Source organism: Leuresthes tenuis, unplaced genomic scaffold, assembly GCF_036924035.1.
Source record: "Leuresthes tenuis unplaced genomic scaffold, fLeuTen1.0.hap1 SCAF_2, whole genome shotgun sequence".
Taxonomy (NCBI): domain Eukaryota; kingdom Metazoa; phylum Chordata; class Actinopteri; order Atheriniformes; family Atherinopsidae; genus Leuresthes; species Leuresthes tenuis.
Window position 1 is genome coordinate 16,363,458 of NW_027325356.1, and position 22,378 is coordinate 16,385,835.

General features: G+C 40.8%; 2 protein-coding genes and 1 long non-coding RNA gene across 4 annotated transcripts; 2 read left to right on the plus strand and 1 right to left on the minus strand.

Annotated features, from left to right (window-relative positions):
* Positions 1 to 565: 565 nt before the first annotated feature.
* On the plus strand, positions 566 to 9,331 carry LOC140301772 (uncharacterized). Its single transcript, XR_011914930.1, has 4 exons — positions 566 to 750; positions 5,427 to 5,476; positions 5,792 to 5,890; positions 8,772 to 9,331. It is a non-coding gene; the product is annotated as an uncharacterized lncRNA (long non-coding RNA).
* Positions 9,332 to 9,809: 478 nt separating this feature from the next.
* Positions 9,810 to 18,164, minus strand: ppm1g (protein phosphatase, Mg2+/Mn2+ dependent, 1G). Of its 2 annotated transcripts, none has more exons than XM_072380380.1 (14): positions 18,015 to 18,164; positions 17,594 to 17,730; positions 16,393 to 16,462; positions 15,933 to 16,018; positions 15,642 to 15,771; positions 15,056 to 15,167; positions 14,729 to 14,937; positions 14,415 to 14,596; positions 14,185 to 14,313; positions 13,713 to 13,815; positions 12,323 to 12,454; positions 12,036 to 12,165; positions 11,808 to 11,907; positions 9,810 to 11,706 (listed from the first exon to the last, which is right to left on the minus strand). In XM_072380380.1, exons 2-14 carry the CDS (start codon positions 17,702 to 17,704, stop codon positions 11,512 to 11,514), a joined length of 1,689 nt encoding a protein of 562 aa, XP_072236481.1. In that variant the 5' UTR covers positions 17,705 to 17,730; positions 18,015 to 18,164; the 3' UTR covers positions 9,810 to 11,511. The 2 variants fall into 2 exon arrangements, with proteins under 2 accessions (XP_072236481.1, XP_072236480.1); XM_072380379.1 differs by having other exon boundaries at positions 15,615 to 15,771.
* A 1,381-nt stretch (positions 18,165 to 19,545) lies between these two features.
* mis12 (MIS12 kinetochore complex component) lies at positions 19,546 to 21,955 on the plus strand. Its single transcript, XM_072381233.1, has 2 exons — positions 19,546 to 19,956; positions 20,671 to 21,955. Exons 1-2 carry the CDS (start codon positions 19,567 to 19,569, stop codon positions 20,944 to 20,946), a joined length of 666 nt encoding a protein of 221 aa, XP_072237334.1. The 5' UTR covers positions 19,546 to 19,566; the 3' UTR covers positions 20,947 to 21,955.
* The last annotated feature ends 423 nt before the right edge of the window (positions 21,956 to 22,378 follow it).

Consider the following 22,378-nt stretch of genomic DNA (forward strand, 5'->3'; position numbering starts at 1 on the left):
CTGAAACCTGAAACTGGATCACCTACATGAAATGTAGCCATCATGAAAGTCATTAATTACATCCTTACTTTTCAGACGTTGCAAAATGTCTACAGTGAAAAAGGTGTACCGACTGGTCCGTTTTGAAGGACTTCATTGAGCAAAGTAGTTGTCGATTGCCATGTGAAACGCCCACACGATGACGACTAAGATCAGATTGCAAGAAAGACTAACTGAATAATGTTATAGTATGTGGGATGAAGGGAGGATGAAGCAGATGTCAACATTTATGCAATTTAATTTAGTGTCAGGATTATAGAGAGTTTCATCATATTGGACTTTTAAAATGTATAACACTTAAGAAAAAGAGTCTCTTTTAACACGAAAACACTGACAAGTCAGACTTCTGGGAAACAGGGATTAGTAACTGATCTTGAACGCTGGGAGAAAGCAGCCTCCCTCTGTGGCCTCTTAAACCAGATGTAACCAGCTGGCACACACATACGCACTCACACAAACACACACACACACACACACGCAATGTCCACCAGGCTTGTGGCCAAAACTTTTGTCCTTTTCTCAGCTGTGTAAGTTGACACATAATGGAGCAAGAGAGAGGCCCAGTTTCAACTTTGCAGAGTCCGGAGACGCTGCTTAAATGCATCTTTGTGGTAGATGGCAACAATTCCTTGATCTGTAACAGTTGGACTTTTATAACTTTTCAGGGCTGCTAGTTTTGATTAAACATTTCCATCCTAATCCTCACATCAGGCAAGTTAACTTTGCTCATAAACATGTATTTTGTGCTTGTGGCAGGACGTGCATGTCTGTTTGTTTGACCCAGATCACACAGTGGGGGTGAGAAAGGGTGTGTGATGTTGAAGGGGAGCTGAGTTCATCCACCAGACTATAAGTTATGGAAGACTGATCCTGAAAGCTGAGGGAGTATCTATGTTTCTGGAGAATGTGCTGAGTCATGAATATTTACCTACATACCTACTTTGATCACTTCAAAAATACAACAAGCTGTGTTGAATCAATTCAAAATTTTGTTTTGTACAAACTTTAAGTTAAGAAATACGATCAGAACCAGATCCAGAGGTCTATGCTGGACTTTGTGTTATATTTTGAATGATATAATAATTTACCAGTCCTTTAAATTCAGAGGCACTGTGAGGCTGTGCTATTTGTGCTTGTGTCTGAACGGATTGATTTCCCAACATTCTGTTTCTGCATATGCACTCTTGGATTAATTGGACGGTGTCTGGTTATCGTCTCAAATATCTGTAGAAAGCTCAGTTTAAAGCTCGTCATTAAAATAAGGAAAAAAAACAGCCAAACAGTCTCCCTCATAAATGAGTAAATACATGGTTTTCCATTCGTCCAGAACATAGTAGAGTAACAGTGAAGGAGCAGATAATGTGACATGGTAACATAGGACATTGTTTTATAGTAAAGGCAGTGTTAAGATGATGTGATGCAAAACTAAAGGAGACGTCAACCCATAAGAACCCATAAACTAGATGAAGAAGATACCTAACTGAAATGTTTTTTGCTCTAGTGAAGATAGCAGATGCGACATGTTCTGTGTAGTGCAAAATCAGATTTAGTAAGCTTTCATGTCTTATCCAAAGATGTTAAACTACAAAAGAAGGGGTTTTGTGTTTATGCAGAGACATGGTGGTGCACAACAAGGGTGCATCAGTGTAACAAGGACATTGTTTTTTGTGCAACCGATATGTAAAAAGTGGCTCGTGAAAAGGGTCTACAGAGACTCTGCTGGCCTCTGGCTGAATATGAAATGAGGCCAAACCCTTTTTAAGGGAAAAGCCCACAAGTACCATGAGTCTCGTTAGCAAGAGTTAGCAGGTTTTTTTTATCATTATTCTATTGCTGTTGCGGACACAGACTGAGTTGTGTAGGGTTGTAGAAGTTACAAGAAGAAATGACAATATCAAAAAATAGAGATTATATTTCAGGGGATCAGTAGGTGTTGGAATATTGGAATTTTTACAGTTGACTCAAATCTTTTGTTCTTATAGCTTGCTCCAAACACGTTTTTTTATCAATATTTCAGCCACATTATTTATTTTTGTTTTTAATACAAGAAGTTTCCTGGTTAGGACCTCAGCTGGGCCTTTCTGTGGGGAGTTTGCATGTTTCCCCACGTGTGAGTGGGTTCTCTCTGCATCCTTCCACAGATCAAATGTTTCAATTCAAAATGCATGTTTGGTTAATTTTTTTTTTTTTAATATGACCGTAGGAGTGAGTGTGAGCATGTATGGCTCATCCTTAACTGGATAAAGCAGGTATAGAAAATTACGGGATAGACTGAAATGAGTGGAATGGGGCCCAGAAAGTGGAGTACTTTGATAAAAAAAAATTGTGAAACCGCTATGCTAGTGTAGCTATGACACATTCTGTTATGAGACAGTGTTGGAAGGAAAGGAAAATTAGCTTTACAACCAGCTTTTCTAAAGCTCCTCGGGTTGAAAAGTTCAGCGTTGGCGATGGCATGTTTTTAAGCCTAGAAGATCATTCTCATCATCACATCCCCTCTCTTTGCTTTGTTCTTTCATTAATAGTCAGGCACAGAAGAGATAAGATAAAATAAACTGAAAAGACAGCATGTGTTTTCTTGGCTGAGTAATTAAGACCAGTGCTATCAGTGCAGGAGTCATGAGACAACAGTTCATATGATCAAACTGCACCACATATAGACTACGGAGTGGCTGCTGCAGTTCTCAGATGCTTTCTGATCAAGTCACAAGATGAAACAGCTGAAGGCAGAATCAAAATCTCTCCAATCACAAGATCCTCCAGCAGTCATTTCTGTCGCTAAGTACGAAAAGTTTTATTCAACCCCAAGTGAATGTTGAGAGTTGTTCCAGTTTTAGTGTACCAGTTTCAAGAGTATTTTACTTTGGACACGGAACACATGTTTGTAGCAGAAAGAAGAATTTGTTTAGATTTCTCCCTTTCCCTGCTGTGCATGTGACAGATAAATAATGTCTTTAAACATGTCTTTCACTGACAGACTATAGACATGCTCACACTATGGGGAAACTTCCCAGGTGAAAATTACTCTCAGAAATCCCACTTACAGTCCTTTGTGTGGATGCTCATCAACATCTCGATTCTGGAAAAATCTCTAGATTAGGTCATGTTAGGCTTTAGGGTAAATACAATATGAATATATATAAAATACAATATGTCTTATATATACCATCATGTACAATGATATCTTGTTGTTTATGCATTTAGCAGACGCTTTTATCCAAAGCGACTTACAGATAGGGTAAGGAGGTCTCTCCTAAGGACCCCTACTGGAGACAGTATCTTTCATGCAGGGGATTTGAACCCAGATCTCCCACACGAAAGGTGGCATTCATTGGTTGTCTAAATTTCAAAGTTAATATGTATGTGCATACATGGAGAGCAAACGGTTTCCAGGAGGACACTGTTGGTGAAATTTAGACAACATGATACATAGAATAAAATGACTTTTTAGAATAAAATAAAGACCATCAATTTGATTTAGATATATAATTGGGAATAAAAGACCATCAGGACTTGGACTGTATAAGATATCTCCTAATCCAGCTGACTCTAAATGAATAATTTAACTGCTGTCTGTCTGTTAAATTCTTGGCTATGTGAATTCCTAAGTACTTAACAATATGTTTTACGGGAATATAACTTATAATACTGTCATCACACTTATGTAAGGTTAATTATCTCACTTTGAAACGTTCTGGAAAATTGCTCAACCCGAGTTAAAGCACGAGACAGTTGCTCTTTGTCTTTGACAAACAAAATGGTGAAATCGGAAAGGGAGAAACTGAGCATCCCTGCCTAATTCCATGTTTTATCTCAAATCTCTTAGTTGTATTTTGGTTGATTATTACAAACCATATAACACTGTTCAATAGTGTCAAAGCCCTTACGGAAGTCTAGAAAAAGGCAAACAGCATGTGACTGTATCAGCAGAGTCTAGCAGATCAAGCACCAGCCTTACATTGTTTGTTCATAAAAAAAAAAACAGATTGTGTTTCTGATATGATATCACCAAGACCAGTTTTGAGTCTATTTGCATGAACTAAGGCCAATATTTTATAGTCAATCATTAATAATGAGATTTGACTTGTCAATACACGGTGCAGCTTTACTCAGTTTTGAGATAAGTGAAATGATTCCTTGTTTCATAGTACAAATCATTTCCTTTTGCTTCACACATTCATTATACAGACAAAGCAGAGGACCCTCAATATATTCCCAAAAGCCCGACTGAAAGCCCGTCAATACCGAAAGCCTTTCCTTTTTTAAGAGAGTGGAGGGCTTTCTTTATTTCAGCAACTGTTGTATTAAAATCACAAACTAATTTGAGATATATTTTCTTCCTTTTTCCATGAACGTATTGCAACTACTGGGATCAAACTTTAAAGAGTGCAGATCTTTATTTAAAAAAAGCTACAAGATTTGGTACCATTTATTTTAAGATAAATCAGGCTTTTCTTCGGCCATTTCTCTTCTCTGAAGCAAACCAAAAAAAGTTCTTCTTGTCATCTTCTTGCCATTTGGCCCTTGAACTTATAAAAGCGCTTTTAGCAATATCCAAATACAACAGACAGCTCATTTAGTGCTTTCAGTAACTTTGTCGCTAACTGATTTTTAGTGGTTTTGATCATTTTTACATCTTTTGGTGGCAATGTATCTTGTTTTGTGCTTAAAGAACTCCCATTTTTGTTTACATCCCTCGCTTGGGTCATAGAAAAATGCATTCATTAGGTCGTTGATACTATTGCTAAAGTTTTCATCTTTTGTTAAGTTATTACTAATATTCCAAAAGCTTCATCAATACATACAAGCTGTAGGCTTATAAACACATTGAAGGCACAACTTTAAAACGTAGGGCAGCACCCCATCAACACATCGTTCACCTCATCTGTGCTTAAAAGACAAATAGAATAAACTATGATGATAAAGTAAAGACGCTCTTCAAACATTACAATAATAAAGGTGAGGCATAGCAAAAATCAGGGAGAATAATAGTGTTTTCTGCTTTTCTTTTTCGAGAATAAAGTACTTGACTATGAAAATAGATACAAAATGAGAATTTGTTAGTTAAAAAGCAAACATGTAGGCAAAAAAAAGAGGAAATATGAACAGAAGAATTATGTTAGAGAGGGAAAGTGAAAGGTGAAAATGAAGAGGAGAAAGCATAAAAGATCGAGATAGTGCAGAAATGTAGGATGACGCAAGAGCAGCACTATGTCTGCTGGTCAAACAGCTGCTTGATTCCCAGTCTCTCTTATCTCTTACCTACGTGTATATGTGTGTTTGTTCGCTGCACATGTGGATGTCCTGATACAGTGGGCGTATCAGCTCAAGTGTGCAAATGTGTGTAGAGATGTGTTTACCAATGGTCATCTATGTTTGTGTTTCAGGTTTTGGAATGTGCTGCCCCTATGAACTCAGATACTCAGCTGATTTAAAGGTAGAATATGTGACATTAAAGTCACATAAAATCAACTACACGAATACTGTATATTTTCTTGAACTGTGTAGTTTCCAAATTTTGGCCATTTTAGCTGAGTTTTGGAATTGTTTTCTCAACTTTCTTCAGTGTAATAATGTGTCTCCTATCACTGGCTTCATATGCCCTTTATTTCTCCAAATACAGGCGAATACAGGGGAACACGCCCCAGTATTGATGAGCTGTGACATTACCCGAGTATGAAAATAATATTGCACATAATGAAAATCAATGGCCATAATTGATTAGATTATGTGTTCATTTGTGTGTTGTCAGAAAGAGGCGCATAAAATGAGAGGAGGAAGAGGTGGAGCAGAGAGCTGGATGAACTGTCAGGACAACGCGAGGGAGAAGGAGAGACAGGAGAAAAGACGAGTGAGACCATATCCCAGAGATGTTGCCACAGTGACACAGAAGATCCTATTATTTCTTCCACATTCAGATGACCACTTTTATACCTAAATTGTTTTTTTTTTTATATTCTTAATATATGTGAAAATTTTATCCAAAAAAAAAAAAAGTTCATATACCAGTTGTTTCAGTTTCAGCAGCAGCTATAATATGGCTTGAACATCTGGGAAGGCATAATCAATGTTGAAAGATACATCCAAGTTTTAGAGTAATGTGTTCCCATCCACACAATGTCTTTTTCAGGGAAGACCGTAATTATTTCAACAAAACAATGCTGAACTGCATTTTACATCTATTACAACAGCATGGCTTCATAGTAGCGCTGAATTCGCCTGCCTGCAGTCCAGAACTTTCACCAACTGAAAACATCTGGAACATCATGAAACACAAAATACAACAAAGATGACCCGGGACTGCTAAGGATATAGAATCTTATATCAGACAAAAATGGGACATTATTTCTCTAAAAAAGGTCTAGCAACTGGTCTTCTCAGTTCTCCGATGTTAACAGTCTGTTGTTAGAAGAAGAGATGATGTTATACAGTGATAAAAGTGGAACCTGTTTAAGCTTTTTAAGCTGTGTTACTGCCACCTCTCGTACCAAAAATGACCAAAAATGTTGGCCATGGTGTGAATTGTTTTTATGCTTGGCGTCCATTTCTGTCAGAAACACGTGTGTTAATAACATCTATTATCTTAGGATGGTTTGGAGGCACATTGTACAAGTTTGGAGAGAGTGGTTGAACATGTGCACAGGAAGAGAATGAATGAGACCAGACAAAGTTATCAGAAAAGGAAGAATAAAGGAGAGATCAGAGGACAGAGAGGAAGGAAGAAGGGAGGAACTGGCAGTAGGTGGAGAAACATAAAAAAGAGGGTGCAAGAAAGTTGAAAAGGCCAAGAGGAAGAGAGAAAGGCATTCTGGGAGTTTTTCTGCAGCTATCAGTTTATCCAGCATGCTTAGCCTGACAATACACACACATACACACAGGATGTATCTGGCGCTGACATGCTGATGCATCCTGTCAGCAGCAGAACAGCTGACTGTGACATCTCCCCATTTCCTCGGTGCAAGTGTGTGTGTGTGTGTGTGTGTCAGCAAAAGGGCTCATGCTGATAATAGGGTGGTCTTAGGTTGTAGATAAATGTTTATTTTTTGTATTTATCTTAGGTCTTAAACATCTGTAAAAGTCCTCAGTGTGGGACCGTTTATGGGACTAAGTTATTTCAGGTTGAAGAATGAATCTGAGTGAAGACTGTTTGAATAATGAAGTCGCAAAGGTTTCACTTGAATTAGCGGTCTCTGAGCCACTTGGAGGCAGCTGAACAATCTTGCGAACACAACACTGACATATCAAAACCTCATGATATCAACCTGTTTGCTACATGTCAGTTTACACGACATCATTACATTTGAATAGATTGTGTGTGCTGCTCATGAATGCAAGTCCAACATTCACATGTAACCCATTTGCCTCAGAGTTTTATACAATAGGGACAACTTGAAAACTTGGAAATAGAAATAGAGAAGATTTCTTTCTTCAAAGATGGAAAGTGTCATGTGGACAGCAGTGGGAATGGGTTAGGGTCCTTTATTCATGAATTTGTAGTGAAAAATCACTGGACGGGGCTCATTAACGCCTCTGAAATCCACTGTCATGGACACACGCCATCTCTGCATCCATCTGAACTGCAGAACTTTCCACACAAATCAAAATGTGTAATTCCGCTTAGGAAAAGTGAACAGGAACACCTCTTGTGCTCCCTTCATGCACTTTCCCAGCTTCTTAGCATTCTTTGAAAACTGTCTGACATGTATAAGTTAGAACATGTGCGACTACTCCAGAGTATACCAGTCACAGGGAGGCAGATTGAGGGTGTTTCTGAAAAAGACTTTATGATAACTTATTTCTGGTCAAAGCCCATATTTTGACTGTACAACTGTGACCACTGGAATGTGTGTCTTTGTGTTCTTCTGCCTTCTTCTGGGCAACGTGAGGTCAATGGGGCCGATGCAGTTTTAGGAGCGAGAGCAGGAAACCGAAAAAAGACAGCAAGTCTTGATGAATGCCTTCAGTGTCTAAACTACAACCTGCTATTGTGGTCTAGCTTTCTATATGGGACCTGTGGACGACATACCAGAACATACACACACTCAGTTACATGACCAACAGTAAGGCTAGTTGGACTCCTGTGGTTCTCCCTCAGCAGCCATCAGTCAGGTTTAAGAGACTAGAGGCAGAAACAACCCCCATAACACAGTCTAACACACACAGCTAGACGAGGCCTCCGCTCAGCTCCAGAATTGTAACCTTTAACCTTTTTTTTTTTTTTTTTTTTTTAGAGTTCCTGCTTCGAAAAATCAGCTTGCAAAAGCTTTGGACAATAATAACATTGTTTGAGAAACATAAAATCATGAGCAGGAAATCCTTGGTACTGAAACTCTCATTCAGGCCCTACAGCTGTGATTTCACATAGTTACTTTGTTGTGGAATCCACAGTAATAGCAGCGACAATAGAGCAGAGTAGATAACATATTCATTACACACCCAAGGACAAAACCGTCACATTCACAGTAATACAAACTAGTGTGTATTTTGGCCTATATTCTTGTCTCTTGAGCATAAGTATAAACATTCGACATTGCACGCAATCCCTGGATCCACACAAACGCTGCAGAAGCTGCTAATCTGCGCCATAAAATAAAAAAATAAAAAAACATCCTGCCCGTTAAAGACTGCGAGATAATAAGTGTCTTCTGGTGTGTGCGTGTAAGTACTGGGAGACATTTTTAGATTCCAAGGACAGTGCATGTTTCCTGCCTTGCTTTCTATTGTTCCTGCAGTGACCCTCAGGAGGCAGCAAAACCACCAGCGCAGCTGAGAAGCAGCCAATGGGAGGACAGGACAGAGACGCCCTGAGGCTGCAGAGAACTAAAGTCATCTCTCACCATCCACCATAGACAATAACAGGCTGGTAAACACTTTATGCCTTCCATCGAAAGCCTGTGATTGTGTGCTATAGAAGAGAAACAATGTGAAGGTTTCAGTTCATTCAAAGAAGACACAATCTGATGAAACTCTGACTTTTCACCCTTCATGCGAGTATAATCTGGTGTTCCACACCAGAGTAACTGATTGTGCTTGCCGCCATCTGGGGGACAGTCTCAGGAAAGCAGGCAACACAATGCAAAGTGGTGAGGTCTTTGTAACCAACAAAAATTTGATTTAAAATCATAATCATTTTCTGTGAGCTCCATGAACACAACCAAATAAAAATGCTGCGACTTTTGGCTTTTCATAGAATGCTTAAAACAAATAACTGCACAAGTATAGATATGTAAAAGGGTGTGGAGTTAAAAGTGTTCACAGAGCTTAACTGTAGCACCAGCCTGATTAACAGGAAACACGGAGAGAATGGAAATTATAGTAAAACTCCCTCCGGCAGATAATTGTTGATTGGAAAAATATGTTTTTTAGAGCAAGGCCAAACAAAATGGGAGGGCTGTAAAAGGGGAGCCTACAGGTAAACCATATACCTTAAATAATAGAAACTTAGCAGACAGGGGTGTCGCTGTTTCTGACCCAGTTGTAAGAAATCATCTGAAGGAAATGGGATTTACACATACAAGACAAATCAGGGCTAAAGAGTGGCAGTCATGGACTGTGGGTGACTAGATGAAAGTGATATTCAGTGATGAATCTCCAATCTGAAATACTGCTCTTTAAAAAGAAAAAAAAAGCCTTTATATGAAGTAGTCTTGTGTCATATCATCCTCCAAGAGTGGCGATTTCATTATTCTTTTTGCCAGGATTTGTATGAAATCTCATACTGAAATAGCGATTTGCCAAAATGGAAAATAAACAGACACAGGAGCACGAAATCTGATTATTTAAAAAAATGTATTTGTATGTACTTACATACTGGTGTCAAAAGAGTCTTCACCCAAATGTCACATCGATTCACAATTACAAAGAAAAAGGTTTTTTTCTTTTTCTTTAGTTACAAGTATTGGAAAACAAACAAAAAGAAAAACTATGTACAGAAAAAGGGCATGTTGACAAGAAAGTACACTAGAAACTTACAGTCACAATGATTTAAATGAGGCATCTGCAAATAAAAGAAAAACAATCTAAACAGTTACACTGTCTCGGTGCGCTCAACTTCAACTTGCTTTCCCACTCAGAAAAATAACCGTGTGCAACTTCTCCACAGCTCAGCGTCAAGGCGGTTTTAGAATGTGCTCACAAAAAAAAAAAGGTATCCCTTAAAAATAAAAAAAAAACAGATGAGTGATTAAGCAGAAAGGGGAAAATTAAACAGTCGAGTAGAAATACTTAAAACACGTCCTAAAGATCATCTTAAAAAAAAAAAAGAAAGAAAAAAGAAAGGTATTACAGTGGGAAAAAACGAGGACTGCGACAGCTGTAGGAAGGTCCTGGAGACTAGCTTCTCTCTGGGTGGACGCAGAAGACTCGCCTCCGTTTCTTACAAATGGAAAGTGTATCAACTCCACAGGCCCTGGCGTTTTCCCCTCATATGGAAATTTACAGATACTGATCAAGAAAAGACCAACCAGAAAAGAAAATAGGCCAAATAATGGTGTTCAATTTTTATGTGAAAAGCAAGACTGAAACAAAAAAACAAAGAATGTCCTCACATGAAGGGGGCTTTTTTTTTTTTCTTAGATGGAAAAATATACGTAGAAACGGTGAGAGCAACTGGAACGTTCCCCCAAATCCATCAGTTACTCTCCTGATGATGGATGTAGTCAAAAAGACTCACGCAAACTGCTCCTGAACAAACTAGGGTTCGTATATATCGGCATCGGAGAGGATCCTGAAACACAGCACCAACAGACTTGGAGCAACACTAGATGACCCGTTCTCACATCATCGTGAAGCTTCAGCTAGCTTTACACAGTACCATAATGTCCGCTCATTTAGTTCACCTACAGTTACATTTACACAATGCTAATGTTGGAGTAACACTTAGGGAGCATTATAGTAACATGTACGATTTATACGGCAAAGCCCCTCGGGCAGGGCACCTCTCACTAAAACTGAACTTCAGTCAGACGCAGATGACTCCGTGAACCATCTTCAAGCTTTTCTCACAACAAAACCGAAGCTGCCAAATGGAAAGTGACGCAATAGCAGGGTGCAGTATGGGACTGCAGGTATGATGAGGAGTCTCTAGAATAAACAATGTGTGTGTGGAGTGGTTTCCTTCTGCAGCCTTCTGGTGACAAATTAATGAAAACTGCAGTTCTTAGCATAGCAGCGAGTCTGCCTCTTTCTGAATGTAAGAACGAAAAGTGTGTCCAGATTCTTTCCAACCGGACCAATCAAAAGAAACATCTGTGGGGCATGTTACTGTGAAAATCCACCGACAACAGAGCACAAAAACTATACAGATGATCCTAGTTCAGCTGACCTTTGAGCATACATAAAGTCTTTGTGGTGTCTGCGTCAGGGTGAAATGTTGTTTGCGAGGTAATAACTTATTTTGAACAGAATGTGTCTCTGGTGTATCTGGGGTTTCGTGGGACCAGCTGCTCCCTCTGTGATCGTTTCTCTCCTCTTTTAGTCACTTTTTGCCTTTTTGCTGTCGTTTCCGTTCTCCTCTGGCTCAGTCCCTTCTGCCTCCTCCTGAAGCTTCCTCTTCTTTTTATCGTCTGACTGAGAGGGGTGTGGCCGGAGGGTAACGATGATGCAGGTCATGTTATCACATCCTGTGCCGTCTCCAGACGTGTCGGGGGCCAAACAGTGGTCCAACAGCTGTTTGGAGGACACACAGCGTTTGAAGGAAAAGATGGAAACCACAAACGCTGTCAAATTATGGCTCCAAGGCAGACTGAGTGGGTTAAAACGGCACTTACCTCTTCCACAATAGATGACAGGGGTCTGGCTTTGCCATTCTGGTCTGGTTTGATCCTCTCACTGATGAAGTCCACCACCTCCTGACTGCTTAACACGTTCCTGTAAACACGTATAGAAACAATTAGGAGTTGATAGGTTTAGATCTTATTTATAGACGATAAAGTGTGGTTTCTCAGGTCTAAACTACTGTGAAAACTAAACCATGAAACTTCCTGGGATGAACTCACCAGATGCCATCGCAGGCAATGACCATGAAATCGTGATCCTCGTTCAGAGTCAGAACTTTGACATCGGGCATGGCAGAAATCATCTGCTCCTCTGGTGGCAGGGCTTTGTTCCTCTTATAGAAGTGGTCGCCTAAGAGCAGGAGTTCACTTTAAATGCTCAGCGACAAATGTGGAAATCTATCTTTTAGAAACAATTGCTGTATTCAACTTTAATGCAGAGCTTCAAATTCTTAAGACAATAAAAAAAAAAATTTTAAAGTCTAAGAATCACTCTTAAAGTCACCAACCGATGGCCCTGGAGAGGTTCAGTCCACCATTGACTCGTCCATCCATGGTCACTTTCCCTCCAGCATTTTTGATGCGAGCCAGCTCCAGCTCGTCCTCTGGCTTGTGGTCATAAGACATGTCGACAGCTTTGCCTACAGCAGCACAGGGACAACGATCTTACATTTCAAATCAATCCTTCAAGTTTTGCATGTGCACATTTCAGAGCCCCGAAACCCTTTCTCTGACACACAGTGTCCTCGGACAGGGCTTCTGCTACGGCCAATTCTAAGTCGGTTCTATAAAGAACCGCAGAAGAACTGGTTTGATTCTCCAGCTATGGAGCCACTACAGAGTCCTGTCACTACCCCTTTACAAATGCCTCTTCTAATATTTGTTTGCACCTCCTTCTAGTGTATTCTGAATTCCTGTAAAGGACCAAAGTGCAGGCAGACTGGTTATCTACACAGGTCCCATCTGTCTTCATATCACCAGTCTAGTTTATAAACGCCTTTTGCAGACACAAAGCTGGGTTTAAAAAAAGCTGGCTGGTATTCAGGAAATGGAAGACAGGACATGCAAATGAGATTTATACATGCCATTTCTAGCAGGGACTATAAATGCCAGATGTTTGATGTCAAAACACCAAACAATATAAATTTTTAAAAAAGTTGCAAACCCCATCTATAACTTGAGTTTAAAATGGCATTTTGGAAGGCAGTTCTATGCAGCACTTTGGGCAATATTAAAACATCAAACAGCAGGAAAATGAGGGAAACACTGAGCTTCTGTAACCATGTCAAAACCCAGGTTTTCCTTTTACTTTTTAAAATCGTGCTCTCTTTATTTAGATGGACAAGAGGTCACGTTGCCTTTGTCATTTTAAACATGGATGTCACAACATGCTGTTTGGTCTGCTAGCTCTCCAGAACACCTTCCCCAGGCTCCGACATAAACTGTTCTTTGCTCTGGCCAAGCAGTTTTTTGGGGCCTGGAACCAGTGTCAAAAAAAGAAAAGAAAAGAAAAAAAGACCTGGTTTGAGGTTTGGCTCCAAAACAGCACTGAACAAAGCGTCTTAGACTGACTGTTGTGAAGACAACAAGGGGTACCATAAAAGAACAACAACCTCCGTCTTTCCGCTGTTGTAGGTGTTACCGCGCTGCCCACTAAAGAGATGCTAAAACTACACAACCTCACCTGTTGCACTGAGGACATCTGATGTCTTATGTCCGTTTCAGCCATCCCATTAAAGGAAAAACAAACAAACCCCCCCCCCCAAAAAACAAACCTTTACATTGGCAAAAGTGACACTAATCAAGATAAGGCCTTCCGAAAAAAGGTACGTACATTTCAGATTTGTAACAAATATTTTACAGAAGTAGCACCAAAAACAAACAATTTGCACAACTTACCACGTTCAGAGACCACGCAGCGAGAGTCTCCAGCATTGGCCACGATCAGCTGCTTTCCTCGGATCAGGCCCACGACAGCTGTGGTGCCGCTGTCCGAACCAGGCTGCGAGCACACAAACACGGCAGATGCTACACAGTTAAAACCGATGGTTTACGATGACTTAATGCTCACGTTTCTGTTATTACACAGAGCAGGTTGAAATTAGTGACTGAAATGAGGGTTCATATTCACAGACATTCACCACAAAAACATCTATAGAACTTAAAAGACTGTCAAGCTCCACTTGTCAAAGCAAAGACTAAAGACTATGTTTCTATATATTTTTGCATGAACTTCACCTTCAAGGCACAAGACAATGGTGTTCAGCTCCCATCTTAAAATTAATCCCTGAAATCAGCCACAACAGCTGTATTTTGCCCTAAAATTTATAGCAGCCGTAAAGGTCATTTCAGACACCCACTTTGTACAAACCTCTTCTTTGCCGTCCATTCCAGGTAGACACATTTCCTCCTCATCTTCATCCTCAGAGTCCTCCTCTCCCTCCTCTGTGTCCTCTTCTTCCAGCTCACTGCTGTCACCCTCTTCCTCTTCACTGCCACCCTGTGAAGAGAAGAGAAAAGTTTAAAGAATGCTTCACAAAGCCATTCAGTGTGAACTTTCACAGCCCGGCACCAGGGTTTATTCTAGGCTCCTGTTCTCACCTCTTCCTCACTGCCCTCCTCCTCTTCCTCACCCTCCTCAGACTCTTCACTGTCATCAAAAAACCTGGACTTGGAATCTCCTGCAGCCTTTGAAGAAGCAGAGGAGCAGGAAGGTCCTGCATCTCCTTCTGCTTTACCAGCTTTTTCCTCTCCATTGGAACTTCCCAAATCTCCACAGTCAGCTAGAACAAACGAAGGGTTTTAGGCGTTAGGCTATTCGCTGCCACATGGCTTAGACAAAGAAACTGCTTATTTAATACCACACAGTAAAATGTAGAGATCAGTTTGGAAGTATTTTAATCTCTAATACATACCTGCACCACTCCTTTCACCTCCTGCTGTTCTCCGACAGGCTCGCAGCTTAGACCCACACAACGCTCCTTCGCCCTCCTTCACCTTCCCGTTGCTCTCCTCCTCCTCCTCAACCTCTCCATTTACCCCCCCTTTGTTCGGTCCCTTGCCACTTTCTCCTTTGTCTCCCGAAGTCTCTGCGTTAGGGCTGGATGCCTTCTTTGCCGCGGCGCTGGAAAAAAGGTAAAGAAAAATATAGCGTTGCTGGATCTAGAAGATCAGATAACGTCGCTGCCACACCTTTGTTACTCCTTGTAAAGCAAAGAGACAGTAAATCTTCGTTTGAGTACCTGATGGCTGCTGCGTGTTTAACAGCATTGCGGTTCTGGCCGTAGCGTACCAGCAGCTCCTCTATGGTCATGGTGGCCTCCTCGTGGAGCAGAGCTGCCTCCTCTGTGTCCACTGAGAGGACAAAAGTATCCTGGATTCATTTCAATTCACTAACAGTGTACGCACACTCATTCTTACTTCAGCTCATCTACGATGTATTTTCACAGTTTTGGAAATGAGTTTTTCCCCATTATGACTGCAATAACAGCTACGTGGGATTCTACAGCACCTCTTCAACCTTTAGCCTGAGTCAAGCGAGAAAGCTCCAGTGCTGTGGAAGACATTCTGCCTTGTACCTAAAGAAAAATCTTATCCATCTGTCCTCAGTAACTTACAGACCAGCTGCTGTAACATTCCACAACATGAAAGTCCTGGAGAAACTGTTATTGGCTCTCATAAGCAAGCAAGAGAAAATCTTTCAGGACACACTACAGTTTAGTTCTTGTCATGGGCTTTGGGTTAAAGATGCCATCATCTACCTGCTTCAACAATCTGTATCCATACTAGACATTACTCTACAAATGTTACTGTCTGGAGTGCACTCACAGTCGTCCTCCTCTGCCACCTTTTCGGCAGGTGGTTCCTCAATGGGTCGTCCAGCAATCTGAACCAGCTCCTTGATGACCTCCTCTGTAGTCAATCTGCTGTCGATGGCCAAGAAGGCATCCTCCAGAGCCTGGAAACAACATGTTAACATGTCAGTATGGTGGCACTCTGAGCAGGGGTTGTTGCTATTATTGCTATTATTATAATACGTCTAACTTATTTCCACGATCTCTACACAGTCCAACTCCTTCAATATGAAAGTGTAACAGTGTGGCTTCCATAGCTTCTCACCTTTTGCAGTTTACCATCTTTGTACGCCTTTTGCTCTTTGATGATGTCAGGAAGGTACTTTGAACAGTACAGAGCAACCTCCTCACCTAAATGGGAATTACACATCATAAATTCACAAGATAGGTTTGTGTATACATAATTCTCAGAGCGGCGTGTAATGCAAACAAAATGGAGAACACCATGGAAACATAAGGTTTATGTATTTAGCAGATGCTTTTATCCAAAGCGACTTACAAATGAAGATATAACAAGCTATATGAAAAGCTAACAATAAACTACATAGAAGGAATCCACTAGTCCGACTCTGTCAGAGGTGACAGAGTAGAGATAGAGATAATGGTTGTGTTGTGATCCCAAATTCAAAGTGAAGAGTTTCTCTGGAACACACTTCAGTTGTAAAGCTGCACAGTGCTCCATTACAACATGCAGCATGCCATAAACTACTGTAGCTGTGCTTTACCTCCATGTCCATCATACACTGAGAACATTGCGGTGTCCACATCAAACTCTGGGATACAGTTGTGAGCATCCTGTGACACAGAAATGAAAGCAATTAAAATCTCTCCCTTAGTAATAAAAAGTAACCAGTGTGTTTAGGAGACAAAAAAAAGGTGACATCTGCACATCATATTCACTTACTGCCACGTTTTAGAAGCAAATGTACAATTTGACTATCATTGACATAAACATTGAATAAAAATGTTATTCATCATCATGTAGAAATGGTGTATTATACTAGGTGGGCTGCCAAGATAATGAGATGTGCCAGATGTTCTTAGGGGAAGAAACTTTACGAAAGCAGACAAACTTGTTGACATCTGGTATTAACATGTGTCTTCAATGATCTGATTGCAAGAGGACAGCTTTGACCAAGCATGAATGCACACACTTTCCTCCCCAAAAGTTTATTATACCCAGAATTCCAGCATCAGCCATGCATAGTGTTTACAAAAGTGTATCAAGGGCCACAATTAAGGACTGTTTATACAACCAATGTTCTCTGTATGCTTCATCAGCTCTAAAAATCACCCCTGGAGGCATCATTGTTAATGACTTCTGTATTTCTCAAAGCCCAAAAATAATCAGTTTATTACACTACCCCAAACATCTCTGGTTTGTTTGGAGCACATAAATCAATATCCAGTTTGTGTCATTTACATTCCCTCTCCTGATTTCAGAAGGAGCACCAGATGAGCAATGCTGCCTCTCCTCTGATAAAAACAAAGCATTTGGTGTTGGCAAATGGGCATGAAATCTATTCAAATATCAATACAGTGAACGATTCAATCACAAGTAATCACTCATGACAGTATATAACAAGGTGTGAAGTGGCACACTCAAGAGTCGTCCCCGCATGTGTAGATCGACCAAACTGCAGGTCAATACCAGATATAAGAACCGTCCATCAGAAGCAGACATTAACTGCATGGTCTTGGCGATGTGGGTGGAGCCAAGCACACAGATCAGCGGTTTCACCCATCATTGCAATAAAAACTACTTTTGGAGTAACTCATTGTAAAGAGGCGCGTAGACAAGCGCGAAGGGAAAAGCCTCTCGTCTCCCAACTCCGCCATTAACTACTCTATAAAAACATGTCGCTTATTCACATTCAGTAAATAGACTTGTAACACGGTTGTCCAGGCACTAATTTTCCGCCTCACCTCCATGGACACCCGCCAGCCTTGCATGGCAGAGAACCCGTAGCTCATGTTGCTGTTGCCGCCATCGGAAGAGGTCTTCGTCGTGTTAGGCTGCGACAGATATGCCCCCATGGTTGTCGGTTCCTATGGCTTTACACCTGGAGAGTACACAAAACACATTTCAGCTTCAAGTAACGACGCAGATGTAACACTAAATGTATTTGTCACATTTCAGCTGCTATACCAGCTTCGCTCGTTATATCGCTAGCTAGCTAACGTTAGCAACACCACAACAAAAAAAGTAGACGCATCAGCTAGCTAACATCACCGTGCTAACAGGGGCGAACCCGGCTAAACTTCCAGCAGTAACCTCTGGCCCCGCCACACACGAAACTGCGCATTTGTACAAAGACCAAACCCTCAACGTCGATGTTGTACTTACCTTTTGTGGCAGAGCAGGATTAGCTTATAAAAGGTCCTGAAGAGAGATTCACATAGGAATGATTGCACGTGTAGACGCAAAAGCCGCTATCTTCTCCTCCCTCTCCTTCTTCTTTTAATTCGTCTTCTTCTGCTGCTACTTTTAGTTCTTCTTCTTTAGTGCCCGTTGATAGTTGGCTGAACTACTTTAGAGGACAGTTGTCGCCACCCACTGGACTGGCACTCAAACAACTCCTCCTCAGCAACTCAAGCAACTAAGACTTGAAACCGAGTATTGTTAAAAGAAATTCCCCCTTTACCCTCTAACACTCAGAAAGAAAAGCAAAACTTATGGTCGATGTGCAAAAGTATAGTATGGGAAAATCTGTGGTGGAGACTAGATTTACTCATACCCATTTTATTAAAACATTCTGGCAAATGGTCTAAAATTCCACACCGAATGGCTTTTCTAAGTGTTCACACAACAAAACATAATTTTCGTCATTCGATTTTCATCATTTTCTTTCTCTTATGTTGACAACATGGATTCAGTTTAAATTTATTACATAATCACCTTACCTCATGAATAAAAATAGCCAGCTGCACAAGCTCGGATTATCTAAATTGATGATCAGTCAAAGCATGTTGTACAGCTTTAAACCTTTCACTTTTTATTCATTCAGCTCCAATAATGCTTGACATTTGCTAGAAATCTGGACATTGGGTTATTAATCTGGGTTGCAATAAATCTACAAATATAGGTGTCTAAATATTGTATCCTATCTTGATCTTGTTCCACCAGACGATCTCTCAAGAACATCGACACCAGTGTTGCAGTAGTCACTGAAAGATTAAAAGTAAAACAATAAAAGAGGGAAGCCTATTCAGGAGGAAAGCCAACCGCCATCACAGCAAAGAGAGCTGGAAGTGCTTCTGTCTCTTGAATCCCTTTTGCTTGTATGCTGAAAGCTGCAGAGGCCCTGTTGTAGGACATTACTGGCAGCATAGTGCTCTGTGAAGATGAGCCCTTTTCCAAAGCCATAATCGTATTAAAACCGACATACCCGGTCAAAAGTTTGGGAAACACTGACTAATTCCAAATTGTATGCGTGTAAAACATCTACCGGTACTGTATCAGCAAGAAGAAAAAAATTCCAAACCCAACCATAGAGAAAAGTGCAACCGGAAGTACCTCCTACCTTTTAGCAATTTGTAAAGCTTTTTTGAAATTACTGAACAGAGATTAACCAGTTATGAAGATTTCAAATTAACTTTGTCTTCAGAATAATCTCAGAAATAAAACTATGAATATGAATAATAAGACTTCATTATCCTTCACTTGAGACAACACAATGAGAGGGCTGTTAAAACAACTGATTTGTGCTTTACTTATTTTGGTATGTCTTATTTTGACCAATGTGACAAAGCTTTGAAGAGGCTGACATTCACTACCAGTTGGTGGCAGTACCCCAGTGCCTCGTATTTTTGTTTTACGTCCGATACGTCCCAAGAAGAAGAAAAAGACGTGACGTAATTTATCCAACAAGGCGCGGGAAACCCGGGAAGAAACGGAGATGGAAGCTCGCGGAGTAGTGGGCGAGGAAACTGACCGTTTCTCACCGTCGTCTTTAAAATTATACGAAACTCAATTTTTCGGCTTCACCCCACAAACTTGTATGCTACGGATCTGCAGCGCCTTCCAGGACTGCCTGTACGACATTTTACCCGTGGTGGAGGAGGTGTGTGTCCGGCAGTTGAGTAAAGCTGAGTCGGGCGGAGCCGAGGAGCTGCTCCGGACTCGAGCCAGAGAGTGCAGCCGGAAGTTGCAGCAGTTCCTCGAGGAGCGCTTCAAGCAACTGTCGGAGCGGATGGAAGCGCTGCTGGTGAACCGCTGCTTTACCGTGCCACCAAACGTCCTGCTGCCCGAGGACCAGTCACACAAGAACTACCCCCAAGACGTACAGGTGGGGGGAGACTCTTCATTACACCGGGTGATACACAGTAATGACCAACTGCTGATGTATGTATTGATGGCAGTTTGGTTGTTTTACATCACCGTTGCAGTTTAGTTTCGGTTGCCTCATATTTTGTGATATCCTTTTAAACCATTTTTGGATAAGACAGGGTTCCTGGATTCTTTGCATCCCCAGGCCTGCACCCTGTTAAAGCTTAATCTTGGTGATGTCATGATCCCTCATATTTCAGTGATAATAGATATGTATATCTTGCTTTAACACGGCAATATATAATTCACATATATAGATATTAAAACAAAAATTAAGCAGCAAACCTCCGTTATGAACCAACTGATAAACTGTCTGGACGATTTTCTTCCTGATTAGATCTTCACAGATATGACGGCTCATTTTTCATTGGTAAAAAATCCTGGGCAGAAAATTCTGGTCTCAAATAGCTGCGTCAATAACGACCATTACTACACTGGGTAGCCTGGTTTAGCACTGATTTAGGCCGGCAATTCAGTACCAGTGTATGTATTAACTAGAAGATCCAAATATATATACATTAAAACATATTCTGTAATCCAAAGTTTGCTACTATTTTTCAGGGGGATTTCTGTCTTCAGCAATGAATGGATTTTCCTCAGCTGCCTTTGAGAGCGCCTGTGATGCCTTTCTCTCAGAACTGATGTATCCATCTTTTGGTTCTGCTCCATTCAGGAGGTGCTGAGGCTTGAGTCGTCCATGGCAGAGCTCCACAGAGCCTATGAAGCAGAGATTTGTGCCAGACAGGCCCTGCAAGCTGAGCTGGAGGAGCAGAGGGAGGTGCAGCAGCAGCTGGACGGCATCCTGGCATGGGTCAGAGAGCTTCAGGAAGCCTGGGTAAAGGAGGGTAACGGCAACTTCCAGGAAAGTTTCCGACTGGTGATGGAATCTGTGAAGAAACTGCAGGAGGCCGTCAGGGAGGTGCTGGTCTGCAGCAAAAGCCCCAACTGAACTGAACTGATGTGTGAGGTCGAAAATAAAGACTGATGCGTTTCTGAGTCAGTTTAGCTAATCTGTCTTCAGGAAGTTACTTCGTTCTGCTGTGTCACGCTACACCACGTGGATACGTCCTCTTTACGGACAATTATTTGCCTTCAACAAAGCGAGTGGAGTTTCAGTAACTGATCTATATTTTGTAGGTGGTGGCATTTTTATTCTATTCTAACTGAACATCATTAAATGATTTCTGTTGAGGGCTTCTGTGTGAGAATTAAAATCCCCAACAGAGGGCGCACTCTGCATGTGAACAAATGTTATCCCACCTGATCTGTTTACAACGGCAGTGAGTCTGGTGTTAAAAAGCATCCAAATTGATGAGCTTCCTCTGGTTCCAGCTTCTGTTTCCAGACTAGTTATCTTTATCTTTGACATTGTAGTGCTGTTCACTAACATTTTGTATTAATCAGTGATAAAGATAACCATCGCTCAGGATTCTTATTAAGCACGTATTTGGAAAGTTGTTGGGTTTCAGCGTTTAATAGTTTGGCCCTCGCAACATTTTTGATAATTATTATTTCCCAATTTAAACGGATGTTTCATTCTATCATTGTGTTTTGCCGATCCTCTGCTTTTTGTGCTTTTCTGCCAGAGTTCACATTTTTTTTCCCATGATGTTTTTGCCATCACCAAAGTCTCCAGACTAAAAGTACTGAATGTCAAGTTCTCAAAAGTTGTTATTTTTCTTTTCTTTGTTGCCGAGGTTATAGTCGAAGCTTTGATATGTCTTAGAATATCACACAACAACTTTGTAATTGATGTTGTAATGTTTGTGTAATTACTTTCATGAGTGTTGTGCATTAAATGTCCCACGTACTAACTGACCTTTTGTGTTTTGTACTCAGTAGGGGGCAGCATCTGCATATCATAATCGTTGTGCAAGTCTTAATGTACTCCATGTGAAGAACCCCCAGGATGACTAATGTTGGGACTATGAGCAAGATAAATAAAACTGAATTTAATCGATGCAGTTGTGTAACACCATCTCCAAACTCGTGGGAAACTTTATCCCTTTTTAAACCGAAATTGCTCTTTTGTGCTGTTATTAACCGCTTCTGCGTCAGGTGAAGGAATGCGTGTTTTTTTTTTTTTAATTGTTTCTGTAAGCGAGCAGCACGGTGCTCAAAGAATGATTTTTTTTGTGGGAAAACCGAAATTAATTTGAAGTGTTGCTGTTGACAGAAGCTGTGATGAGGGTTTCTCATGTCAGCTTTACAATCCCAACAACAACAGTGGAAAAAAACTGAGTAAAAGTGCATCAACGACTACAGGCTGAGAATAAACAGCCAACATTTGTTTGAACATTCTTTGAATGTGTGTGTGTGTCCCTGTTGATCAGTCCAAATGGAGAGGTGTGAGACCTCCTTTCCTAATGATCTTACAGGCT

Bases quoted from the DNA above. Each gene is read 5' to 3' on its own strand.
- mis12 (XM_072381233.1), top strand. From the start codon at position 19,567: ATGGAAGCTCGCGGAGTAGTGGGCGAGGAAACTGACCGTTTCTCACCG. The intron at 19,957-20,670 runs GTGGGGGGAGAC...TGCTCCATTCAG, and splicing joins ACTACCCCCAAGACGTACAG to GAGGTGCTGAGGCTTGAGTC.
- ppm1g (XM_072380379.1), bottom strand. From the start codon at position 17,704: ATGGGGGCATATCTGTCGCAGCCTAACACGACGAAGACCTCTTCCGAT. The intron at 16,019-16,392 runs GTAAAGCACAGC...ATTCCCATTTAG, and splicing joins AGTGTATGATGGACATGGAG to GTGAGGAGGTTGCTCTGTAC. The intron at 15,772-15,932 runs GTGAGAAGCTAT...TGTTGTTTCCAG, and splicing joins AAGATGGTAAACTGCAAAAG to GCTCTGGAGGATGCCTTCTT.